Below are 13781 nucleotides of genomic sequence, written 5' to 3'. Positions count from 1 at the left end.
TACAGTCAAACAAACAGCTTCAAAGAATGGCAAAAACCCCGACTTGGTGGACTCCAAAATGTATAAAAAAACAAGTCTCGTCTCTTCTTCAGCCAATTCTCATCTCACTGCCTGAAGACCTCAATAAATGATGCATGTTTCTATATTTAGGGAAAAAACTCACTGATTGTGGCCAGAAAGCTTAAATCCAGGAATTTTAAAATATAATTTTATGTAGGTAACTATATTGGCCACTTTTTACCCAGCGGTAAAGACAGCACTCCAGCTTTGGAAATGAGTGGAATATACAAAATTATTCATAATTGTGGAAAATTCTATAAGTGTGACAGGGGAATATGCACCTGCTTTAAGGAACACAATAGAAATTGGAAACTTAGAATAGGAGAGACTACTTTTGCAAACCAGACTATAGATACAAGGTGCAACATTAAGTCCCACATCACATCCATAAATAGATAAAGATGAACTGCCTTGAAACAATGGAAATTAATAAACCAACGCAATTTCCCCAAGTTTAGTTCTGAACAATCAGATACAGCTCTACTACTCGCCATTTCTAATGGCAGATACTATTGATAAACCCATCCACACCATGTCGTAACTTATCCTTCCTACTCACATGGCCCGTTTTTTTTTTTCTCTTTGTACAATTTATTATACTGGGCGTTTCTAAAAGAATATACATATTTCAAATGCATATATTTATTAAACCGTAATACATACAACTATGAAACTTGGGACACAGATTTAAGAATCTCTCAAGTTTAGATTAAAGATGTTCAGTATTTCTCCACCAGGGACATGAACAATATCACATTGATACTCGAATTCGTCCGAAACCCGGATAAGCATGTTCATCGTCATAGGTGTTATGGCAATACATATCTGGTTCTTCATCTCTTCTGTGGTAGTGTTGGTGCATAAATGTTGTCCTTAACGAAACCTCGCAGGAGGAAGTCACAGGGCTTCAAATCTGGTGAAAGTGGTAGCCAGCTAAGAAGTGGTAAGTCGCCGGCTGTTTGAAGATCAATCCAACGGCTCATTCAGATACTCACACACTTGGGTAGTCAAGTGTGGGTCACCGTCTTGCTGTAGCAGCACCAACATTTAGGATAGGGAAAGTTAGTTTTGTGCAATATTCTAAGCACAAGTTACTGACAGGTGCGGGCCGGATTGCAGTGAGTTGCACAAAAAGTTGCGAAGTAGAATAGAGGCCACAGAGCCTAGCGTGTTGTGAGTAAGTGACATGAAGCGCGGCGCGTGTGGCAAAACGGAGGCACACAGCTGCGTATAAATAGGTGCGGGTTTCTAACGAGATTCATTCAAGTGTGGCAGCTCTCCTGGACGGCGGGGCGTGTCACACCACTAGCTTCACGCAGCAGCAGATGGGGTACCAGCATTCCAATCCACAGTGGATCGCTGGTTCAAGAGGCCACTCCACGGCTCACTGCCGTGGGGAGTCGTCCTGGCTTCCAACACATGCCAGAGGCATCCCGAGGCGAGTGCCACAGATTCGGACTCCGGATCGCGGGTGCTTGTTGTACAGACCATTGATACCACCTACGAATGTTCTGTCCTTTCGGAGGTGCAATTTGGTAACTCAGTGTAAAAGGTCTTTGCACTGTAACCGCAGAATTACAAAAAAATTATTTCTTCTGCAAAGTAGCCATTTTGCAATATGTGACAGAGACCAGCGATTAGAAGACAACAGACATCTAGCAACAATAAATATAAACTAGGCAATGTATTCGTTCCTCCAATAATCAAGCCATTTCGCACCGATCAATGATTTTGACAAACTAATACTTTGTAATACGTATGTGCTTTTGGAAACACCCTGTATTTTCATTCGCCCTGTTAAAATTTTTTGCTTTATATAATCACAGCTGTGTTACTTACCTGCTTAATCTCAGTTGTATATCTTACCTGCTTGTAATACTGGACCATTAAAGAAAGATAAGATTGTTTTGTTCAACTCCTCCCTTGGAAAATTTCATCAAACTTTATTGTTCAATTTGTTATCTTTTCACAACACTTGTTGTAATTTATTATGTAATTCATTATTTAATGAGTCACATAGTTTGTCTAAGTTCAATAATTACGTAACATTTTCACTGAAATAATTCCTCTTTGTTTTAGTCTGAAATCAAACATTTTAGAATTGTCATCTTTGGAAACAAACCGAGATACTATGTAATGCACTAGTTTAAAATCTTTGCTCCTACAAAATTTCGCAGCCACACATGCTGTAGGGTCATACAATGTCAAAGGGACCAAGTGTCCCCACTCAACCATCTCCAAATCTAATGATATTTGGTGTGAAGATTCAATATCGTCTTTGATGATTATATTCCAAATTTCAGTTCAGTATCTTAAGTAGTTTTATCTTTAGGAGCCTTTATAGAGGGGCTACTCATCTTCACATCATGTATGAAAGTACAAATGTGCCAAGTTTGTTAGGCTTTTTTGAAAGTCCTAGCACACATTTGGTCATTTGCTTTAACATATATAGACAACTTTTTATGCTGAATCATACTATGGCAAAAATTTGGAATTTAGCTACACCTAAATATAGATGCAAGCCTCTAAAGTGGCTAAAAAAATTTGTCGTGCTAGTCTGAGAGCCAAGGTTTGACCAACCCCTGCTACTTTTCTTATGAACCAATCACACCAAAACTTCAGAGGGTTACTCCTACCTATGATGTCTATATATGGAGCAAATGTAATTAACATTGGATGCCTAGAAGAGAAGATATGCATCTGCAGAGTTGGCCAAAATTTTCTACTTGCATTTTTTTTTGGGGGGGTGGGGGGGGGGGGGGTTTGCAATATATCAACTGGGTCTTGTTCAGTTTTCTTGCTCATGCCACAGCTGGAAACAGCATGATTTAAGCTTTCAAAGCTATGTTGTTTAATTTCTGGGTCTTCAATTGATGAGTAAGAATATCTATTCAAAAGTAGGGAGAATGGATTATTAATAAATAATACAAAAAATTAATACAATTTGAAATTGTAAATAAAAAAATGTATGATTGTAGTATCTTTTAATAGTATAAGATATGCCTGTAGTTTAGTGAATGTAACTATGCTAATAAGTGTTTTTACATTATCTTACAGTATAGAATATAAATATACTAAAACCTCACAAAATGCTCTTAAGATCATGAAATCTAGATGATCATAATGGAATGCTGTGTTTGTGATGTTCACCTGCTTTATTTCTTCATTGATTGACCTTGGTGTCGATGTACTGCATTGTAATACTGGCTGAAAAAGTAGGGGGTGGAAGTGCAGTACTGACTACTGTAAATGATGTAGCCAACATGTGCACAGTTGCAGTTCACAGTTCTTTGCTCTCATTACTCACAACCCCCAATAATACACAGTTGTATGGCCAGTGCACTTTTGTTTAACTTTCTATAAGCCCCGTTAATAGTTTAATGGTTTACTGTTGAACACCTACGAGCAGTAAAAACCTAACCACATAGTTCTTGCCGCAATAATATGGTGTGTACTGAACAGACACTGTCATTGTTTTAGCACATGGCCTATTACATTTATTTCACAGTTAACTGGATGCATTGTTGTTGTTCTAACCAATACGGGTTCCTCATCTGAAACTCGGCTGTGCATTGACTGTCTCGGGACAAAAAATCAGGCCCTTATATATCAGCGCAACAATAGGCACTGAAACTACACGTTGTTTGATGTATAATTTACAGAAATTACAATTAAAACTTAACTCATTAAATTAACTGGATACATTGAAAAATTCCGTCTTTTTAACAGTTTCTTCTACTACAAGGGTTAAGCCGTATTATTTGTTTAAATCATGAAATTTACAAATATAGGTATGCAAGCAATCCTTTTGACAAAACTGGAAATTACTTTAGAATTAATTAAGAGCTGGCTTTGCTAACATGTTTTTGAATAGAACTAAATAAATACTTAAAGAATGCCAGCATTTCATTTTCCAAATGTTTATAATTAGTACAGAATTTATATTTGTTTATAAGTCAACAACAGAATATAAGTTACTAAACAATTACCGACTGCACCCTATAACAAGGAACAGTCAAAATAAATCAGAAAATCAATTACATATACAAAACTAAGCACAAAATTAGATCGGGTGTTATATTCTTTAAAACTAGGGCCAACCTTTTTCTTTTATGAAAATGCAGATTATACTCATGTGTGGTAATGGTAATTAGTCAGAAATAAAAAAAAGTGAATTTTAAGGAGGCAGACGGCAAAACAAGAGGGGAAGTAAAAATATCCCAGCTGGCTCCATCACATGTTGTTAAGAATGATTTAACCCTGCGATACATGTTGGTACATATACGCATTGTCACTGTTTCTATCGATATTATAAAGCAGCAATAGTTTTTTAAGGCTCTATCCTCGCAGCAATGATAAGGCTCCATACTCGCAGCAGTGATACATTGCTGAACCACCACTTTCAGAGTCTGAATAATCAATAATCATTGTTGTAGCTGCAGGTAAGAACTAGAACAATGTTTTTATGGCCCAATTTGTAGTTTTATATACAAATGAAACTGAATCTCCTATGCTTTAAAACCAGGATATTCATGAGCTTTCAAAATTGCTTGTTATAGATTAATAAATTATTGTATAAAACGAACAAAGAGACCAATAAACCCCTTCACCCAGCTACTTTAGTGGATCAGATGGAGCTGATTGTCAAAAGTCATCACTATTCTATTATGACAAAAGTCAACTACAATCAGTTAAGGAAATGTCACCAATGGACAAGGAGCTTCTATGACGTAGGTCTGGGCTTGATTTTACTTAAGATGCCCAAATTTGTTCATAACATAATGTCTTGTTAATGACAAAATTTCAGTTCCTGCAGATGACTTGCTACAACCCATATGGTAAAGAAAAACACATAACCAAGAAGGCTTTAACAGCAGTAATCATTTTAATGTCTGATAGGCTCAATTTACTGTCTAATGAACGTTTTAAACATGATCAGAAAATTTGTGAGAGAAGAAAAAGAAATCATCCATCCAGGATAAGCAAGAATCACCATCCACTGAAGACATGGATGTTGTTGTTGTTGCTGCTTGCTTTCCTGTTAATACTTCATTATCATCACTTGGACAGTCACCTTTAGCACAAAGTTCTGAAAAGGCTGCATTACTCAGGCAATTTCCACAGCTAATGGTGTGAGCCAAGTGAGACAAAAAGATGTCCTCATCAGCTTTATGCACCCACATGGTTCCGCTTGTTCCTTCCACAGGCCAACTGCTAAAGACACCTGATGGATTCTTGAGCAACATTTTTTCATGACTTTAGAAGCACCATCATCATCATCATTATCAGGAAGATGATACCCTTGTCACCAGGAAGACAATACAGTTTTCCTCAATCTGTCCTTGACAAAATTGTAGAACTATTTAACCAACTGCTAAAGACACCTGATGGATTCTTGAGCAACATTTTTTCATGACTTTAGAAGCACCATCATCATCATCATCATCAGGAAGATGATACCCTTGTCACCAGGAAGACAATACAGTTTTCCTCAATCTGTCCTTGACAAAATTGTAGAACTATTTAACCAAAAATGGAACTGACTCTTCAGTGTTTTTGTTTGGCAAATTTGCTGTATTGTGTATTATACTTGTTTTATGGCATATGCTCAATTAATGTTTGAAACTTATTTATATGCTCAAAAAAAATTAATTGTGGGACTTAATGAGCAAAACATTTCACTTTCAATCATCTGAAAGAGCGAAAATAGTAACTCCTGAAATGTATTCTTACCCATCAATATGCTAGATCCAGAAGTTAAACAATATAGCTTTGAAAGCTTAAAGCATACTGTTTCAAGCTGTGGCAAGAAAATAGGGATTGAACAAGATACAGTTGAGATAACACTCCCCCCCCCCCCCCCCAAAAAAAAAAAAAATCCCTAAAATTTGCAGGTAGAAAATTTTGGCCAACTCTGCAGATGCATATCTTTTCTTCTAGGCATCAGACATTAATTAAATTTCATCCATATATGAACATCATAGGTAGGAATAACCCTCTCAAGTTTTGGTGTGATTGGTTCATTTGAAAAGTAGCAGTTCTCAAAATCCCGAATTTTTGCCATGGTCTGATTCAAGATAAAAAGTTGTCTATGTATGTTACACCAAATATGTACTAGAACTTTTAAAAAAGCCTAGCAAACTTGGCACATCTGCGCCTTCGTATGTGATGTGAGAGTGAGTGTCTCTCTTTAAAAGCCCCTAAAAATTCAATCTCTGAAGAAACTGAACTGAAATTTGGTATGTAACCATCAAAGGTCGTATAGAATCTTCACACCAAATTTCATTAGATTTGGAGATGGTCGAGTGGGGATCCCTGGTCCCCTTGACGTGGAATGACCCTGTATTTATTTTTATCTCTGATGATAGCATAACAGCTGAAAGCCGGTTTGTAAAATAATAAATATAGTAGAATATTATACCAGTGCCATGTGTCATTCATAATGGTCTACCAAGAACTGACAGAACAGTCAGTCAATATGTTTTTTTAACACTATTCTAATCATTACAGCCAAATCATGCAACCTTAACTTCCCTCTGAACTGTGGAATAGTCCTTAATACATGGAGTCTGTCTCTCAGCCTCTGTGTGGAGGTTGACGAACTACAAGTGGTAGTTAGTGATGACATATATTGCAAAATGCTTACAAAAGTCAGTCAGATTTTTGTGATATATGGGCTATTTCTGTGGCAGCCAATTATGAGCATCGTGGACAGTTGTAGCTACAGGGAAACCGCATCTGGCATATGTAATTTTGACTAAAATAATGTTGGGGCAAGTCTTCAAGACAATTATTGAGAAGATACAGGACATTTTTTGGCTTGTTGAAATATCCTGTGTTCCCAATTCCAGAAGCTTACATTCTGAAATGAACACTCTGATTTTAAGTGAACATTTAGTAATTAATATTATCTGGGAGTACCACCTTCATTGCACTGTCATTTTCATAAACTAATAAATAATAATAAAACAACATACAATATGTTTAATTATGGAATATACAACTAAGCAGTTATTTTAAAGTTTTTTTTTATGATGAGATAGTTTTGGTTTCATTCTTTCACAACAAACATAAAACTTGCATCTATAATTTGTTAAGGTTCATTTTAATTTCATGGTTGATATCTGAATTTGATTTCCTGCCAGACTTGCACCATATCAGGTATAGCGTCTTCTGCTTTTGTGTAGTTTTCTGTTCTGATCTTAGCAAATTGTTGCACTTCTTTTCTTTAAGGAAGGGACATCTGCAAAAAATTGGGAAAAAAATGGGACAAAATGGCATACTAGACAAACAGAAAATATTTTGCACACATGATTGCATCTTCTACTAAAATTTATATACCTATAAAATTTATATACCTATAAAAAGACATAGACTTTAACAAGAAACTTCAAAACATGTTTGCAACAGCGCTCCTTTATCATGTGATAATTCATCGTTTTCCCAAGAACTGTTTATAATTCAAAATACTGATAGAATGATTTCTAGCAAATAAACACTAATGTATACATCAAAAATCTGTAGATCATTTAGCGTCACTATGAATTGTTAATAGCAGGTTGTAGAACTCCTTGCATATAAGGTCTTGATAATGAGTCTTAGCTATTACAATTGCTTCAGTAGTTTCAGTGGTAAAACAGGTTTTTCTCATCAGTCCAAAGGGAATTCACAACTGAAAATATCCTTTCCACAACAAAATTTGTGCCTGGTGTAACAAGAGCAAAACTCACTAGCATCTCTTATATTTTTACAGAGTCTCACAGAATACATCACACCTTCCCTTTTATGTTTCCAAATTCGTGGTTCTTTCCAACTTTTGGATTGAATTAGAAAATATTTTCGATTAGCTTTGTGTGAAATGGAGCCAAAAATGTCACTTTGAGTTCTCACATAACCTTTTCAGCAATGTAGGATACCTGTGCTGTGACAGAAAATAAGACTTTAAAGGTTCATGCATATCAGTAATTCTTTAAACTCCTGCAACGACGACAGTCATCAAGTTTCACCACCTGGAACTTGCTTGATTTCAGTATCAACGTAATCACAGTTGTTTTCAGTCCCTACACACGCACAGTGTAAATGTTGAAAAATTTCACTATTGTTTCTATGTCAATGAGAAGAATGTCTGCACTTGTTTGAACTTCATTGTGTACCGCATGGGTCACACATCCGATGCCTTGAATGTTCATCTTGAGAACATTATCCACTTTGGAATAGACATTGTTTGTTCCTGCCCTCTTGAACCCACTAAAGTCGGTATTACAATTATATGCGCAAAATACGACGACCTTGTCAACTAAAATTTCCTATTTTAAAATATCCAGAATATAGCTAGCTAATAATTCTGCAGTTTCTCCGCCAGTGTTCTGAAGACCAATTACTCTACACTGAACACCTTTGGTAGGAATGAAATACCTATCTAAAATCGGTACTAGCTATGAGCTTTTGTGAAATGATGTATCAACCACCACAGACACACACTTAGGTTTTCACTGAACTTCATGCATTGCGTGCAGCGATAAAACGTCACTAAAACCGACTCGCATTTTATAGTTTTTATAGAACATGCGAATTTCATCTCATCTTATGATGAGAAGAGCCGTGCAGTCCAATGAGTGCAAAGAATGATTTGTGTTTTGTGGTATGCAACGCAGACCTTCTTTCGCAGCGATTCGTTTATCTTCCTCTGTAGTTTATTCGTACTTACAAAGAAAGTTATGCTGCTAGAAGTTCTCGCAGAAACTGCCGACAGGCGCTCCTTTTTCTTTATGCGCTGTATTATATCGACAAGTCCTCCATGTTCAATGGAAAAAAACTGAACGACACAAACGTACTTTCTACCTTCCTACTCGTTGTTTCCTTCAAAAAAGGGAACACTTCTTTCATGTTTTCGAGAAAGAACACTTTCTTTTCGCCATATTAACGGGCACTAGTTAGTTTCACACACACCAAGCAACACATGACGCAGCGCACTAAAGCAAGCTTGCCGAACCCAGGTTTGAAACTTCCGCTTACTTCTCATTGTTGTCAGTAACAGTCAGAATACATCGTGTAGGTTGCATCTACTGCAAATTTATATCAGGTAACAGTAAATAGCTAATTTGTAACTACAAATACAATTGGACATTGATAGCCCTGTAGCTTTTTGTAATGAAAACTTTTTACATCCGTCCGTTATTTCTACAGTAGTAAATAATCGATACCAATCGCGAAGCTGACGCATAAGTCACTGGCACCGAGCATGATGCCGGAAAATCTTCTGTTCACGCCTATCCTCATACCGTGATCATAATATGCTTCTTCATTCCATTTTTGCATTCAACGCAAACCAAGATTCAAGAAAATATTACAAAACCGTGTCTAAGACACTGAACTGCCGCAAAAATAAATAAAAACACAAAATGAAGCAAAACGGAATTTGGAAATTAGTGGTAAGGTCTTAACGAGACCAAACTGCTGAGGTCATCAGTCCCTAAGCATACGCACTACTTACCTACTACTAGCTTGTGCTAAGGACAAAACACACACACACACACACGCGTCCGAGGGAGGACTCGAAGCTTCGACGGGGCGAGCCCCGCGGACCGTGACAAGACGCCCTAGACCGCGCGGCGAAACAAAAAGAGATAAGGTTACTACTGATTACGAAAAAACGGGACATTTGGCGCCCTGTTCAATATTTCGATGGACAACGGAACACAGAACGAAACAAAAGACATTAAACTTTGAACTGTCATGACATTGTCATAGATTTGCGATGCTTTGATTCCCACATTTTACTTATTCATTATGCTGCTTAAATATAAACTTCATTTCTCATTGATGATTGTACTCAACAAACTTATTGTCTTCAACCAACTGATCAAAAATTTCAGTAAATAATCCCTAAGGCGTTCATATTATTTTCAGTGCTGTACCCTTGTACACTGTACCCTCATCTTTGAAGGGATGTTATTTGTTCTGTATTCTCAACATATTTCCTTAGCTCCTGTTAACGAAAAAAATAAACATACTTCTTAAACCATAGTATTCTACAGTATCTATTTGTTATGCTGCTAGCTACTTTAGGATCTAATAAACTTGTAACTGTATCTGTATTTTACCCATTTGGCTCTTAGATATTTTAATATTATTTTTCAATTTAATGTAGATTTCTGTGTTCCAAGACATCGTAAATTTGATTTACATGCTAACTGATTTCATGATGAAGGAACACAACCAGAAACAAACTTTAAGATGAAACAAATGAGATACTCATAAGACTGAACTTTTTACATGCTGTTCCATTTGCTCTTGCAGGAGTATCTAGATGTAAAGGCTTGTTGGGGATATGAGCAAGGCTGCAAGCTACAGGAGTCATATTCAATGCCTCTGTGTCCTGGTGATCACCGGGGATGGGTGAAGTCAAAGCAGGACCAGCTCCAAACTTTTTATACCCAGGGTGATTTTGGATATGTTCGTCAACAGCTTGAAGAGATGATGGTGATGTGTGAGCCATTATTTAAGGTTTGTGGTAAGCTGTTATGTGTCAGCAACAACTAAATATCCACTTAATAACTTAAAACCATACTGCATCATAATAACTCAGCACAATATTTTGTACTAATACTCAGTCTTGATGAAAAGGTGAAGGAAAGAATGAAATCCTACAAAGTACATCATTTAACCACTATTTAAAAATGTGTGCTTAATAGACTTCATAAAATTATCACACTTTTCCAACCATTACATATCAAGCTGATAGGTTTGCCCCCACATCTCCTCCCGTGCCCTCACAAACAATGGACCTTTCAGGGTGGGGTAGCTCGGTTGCCTCAGTGATACAGACATGGATAATGTACAGACAGCCATACTAGAGGAGCTGTGGTTCCACCTTTTCAGTAGTGCAGGGCAACCTTCTGGATGATTGACAAAACTGGCCTTGTAACGTAAAGCCAACATGGCCTTGCTATGTCTGTACTGTGAACAGTCGAAAGCGAGGGAAAATAGAGCCATTGAATTTTCCAAAGACATGCAGCTCTGCTGTATGGTTTAATGATGATGGCATCCTCTTGGATAAAACACTCTGAAGGCGAAATACTTCTTACAAAATTTCGAGAACCAGTATTAAATGAAGACTCTAGAACTTTCCTTCAGCCGCATATGTATTGTTCCTGTAGGGCCTGTGAAGAAAAAATTTGATGAATTTCAGCACACAGAGAAACATTTAAGCAGTCATTCCTGCACCACATATGCAATAATGGAAATAAAACATAACATGTGGTACCATGCTAAGTATCCATTGCCATGCACTTCACAGTAGTTTGCAGAGTATATATATGTAGATGTAAGGCAGTACTCTGTTCAGATCTCAGGGCAGAGACTGCTCAGGAGGAAAAATGAATGTGGCACTCTGCAGGTCAGAGTAGGGAATTTTAGCTCTGTTAATCAGTTAAGTAGGTTAGTGAACTTGAAATGTAGTTAGCTTGAAGTTATCAGTAATAGTCATAAAGTTTTAATTATGACCTCAAGAAAATAAAGTTATGTAATTAATTTTTGTTGGTTTTGTAGTTACACATCTGCAGTCCTGGTACACATTGAAATTTCACTGCCACAATACTGTAGCACACTGCTAGAGGAACCATAGCAAAGTGATGTAGTCCATTGATAAAGTTGAAATGGACTGTGCTGTTTTTTAATTTTTTTTACTATTTAAATGGTGGACATTTATCTGCGAAAAAGAAAAAAAAATACAAATTTTACTTCTTTGAGGTGATAATTCAAACTTTTATAATTACCATTTATGTATTTAGTGGACCTTAGTGAAATGTGCTGGCAGGAAGAAGGGGGTTTATAATCAGGTGAGTACAGTGTTACCAACACAAAATGAAACATTGGTAATGTAGGAGTTAGCCTAATAATGAAAAAGAAAATAAGAATTCTGGCAAACAGTTTTGAACAGCATAGTGAATGCATTATCATAGCCAAAATTCACCAAAGTAGTACAGGTAAGCCTACTAGATGTCCTGATGAAGACACTCAAAACATGTGTGATGGAACTTCCTGGCAGATTAAAACTGTGTGCCCGACCGAGACTCGAACTCGGGACCTTTGCCTTTCGCGGGCAAGTGCTCTACCATCTGAGCTACCGAAGCACGACTCACGGCCGGTACTCACAGCTTTACTTCTGCCAGTGTCTCGTCTCCTACCTTCTCATTCTGGAAACATCCCCCAGGCTTTGGCTAAGCCATGTCTCCGCAGTATCCTTTCTTTCAGGAGTGCTAGTTCTGCAAGGTTCGCAGGAGAGCTTCTGTAAAGTTTGGAAGGTAGGAGACGAGATACTGGCAGAAGTAAAGCTGTGAGTACCGGCCGTGAGTTGTGCTTCGGTAGCTCAGATGGTAGAGCACTTGCCCGCGAAAGGCAAAGGTCCCGAGTTCGAGTCTCGGTCGGGCACACAGTTTTAATCTGCCAGGAAGTTTCATATCAGCGCATACTCCGCTGCAGAGTGAAAATCTCATTCTGGATGTGTGATGGAGTTAAAAGAAATTGTTCATTTCATTAATGGATAACTGAAATTTAACAGTAGGAAGAGGAAGACAATGGATAAAAGGAAAGGAATGAAAGTGGAAGCTGATTAGTAGAATTTTGCAAAGTGCATAATTTAATAATTGCAAATACTTAGTTTAAGACTCTTGAAAGAAGATTGTATACCTGGGACAGACTTGGAGACACTGGAAGATTTCAGATAGATTATATAATAATCAAACAGAGATTAAGAAATCACATTTTAAACTGGAAACATTTAAAGTATCAAATATGAACTCTGACCGTAAATATTATTTTTGAACTGCAGATTAAAACTGAAGAAAAATATGTAATTAAGGAGATGGGACCTGGATAACTTGGAAGAATGACATGTTGTTGAGAGATTCTGTGGAATGTTAGATGACAACTAACTGAAACAGAGGAAAGGAATATAATAGATGGTGAATTGGTAGCTTTGAGAGAAGACAGCAGAGGTTCATACACAGCAAGATAAGATCTAGTACAAATTCATGCCTTACTATAAGATATTAAATTTAATTGAGTGAAGGAGAAAATGTAAAAATGTAGCAAATAAAGAACGCAAAATGGAATACAGAAATTTGAAAATGAGATAGGTAGTAAGTGCAGAATAGTAAACGATGAATGGCTAGAGAAGAAATGTGAAGCTGTAGAAGCATGCAAGACTGTGGGAAATATAGAGTCTTGTGGGAAATATAGAGTCTTGTGGGAAATATAGATGCTGCCTACAGGAAAATTAAAGAAACTTGGGGAGAAAAGGGGACCAGATGTATGCCTATCAAGAGTTCAGGTGGTAAGTCAGTAATAATCAAAGAAGGTAAGGCAGAAAGGTTGAAGGATTACATAGAAGGGCTGTGCAAAGGAAATAAACTTGAAGATAATATTACAAAAAATGAAGAAGAACTAAATGAAGGTGAGAGATGTGACACTGCAAGAAGAATTTGACACAGCACTGAAAGATGTAAGTGAAAACAAGGCACCATGAGTAGAGAAAAATTGCTCAGAATTACCGTATGATTGGGATCATCATTCATGACTATTTCACCTGGGTGAGATATATATGACATGTGAAATACCCTCAGACTTCCAGAAGAATGTAATAATCCCATTTCCAAAGAAGGCAGGTGGCGACAGGTGTGAATATCACCAAACCATCAGTTTAATAAGTCATGGTTCCA

At 37.0% G+C, this 13781-nt stretch overlaps 1 protein-coding gene across 2 annotated transcripts in view; it reads left to right on the top strand.

Moving 5' to 3' along the window:
* The window catches only part of LOC126162852 (EGF domain-specific O-linked N-acetylglucosamine transferase), a 123786-nt gene that overhangs the window by 15701 nt on the left and 94304 nt on the right, over positions 1 to 13781 (top strand). For both annotated transcript variants that reach the window (XM_049919624.1, XM_049919623.1), the window contains exon 3: positions 10360 to 10566. In XM_049919624.1, the coding sequence (XP_049775581.1) occupies positions 10360 to 10566 (207 nt within the window). The remainder of the gene's footprint in view (positions 1 to 10359; positions 10567 to 13781) is intronic.

This window comes from Schistocerca cancellata, chromosome 2, assembly GCF_023864275.1.
Source record: "Schistocerca cancellata isolate TAMUIC-IGC-003103 chromosome 2, iqSchCanc2.1, whole genome shotgun sequence".
Classification (NCBI taxonomy): domain Eukaryota; kingdom Metazoa; phylum Arthropoda; class Insecta; order Orthoptera; family Acrididae; genus Schistocerca; species Schistocerca cancellata.
This window is presented reverse-complemented; position numbering and strand designations above follow the sequence as displayed.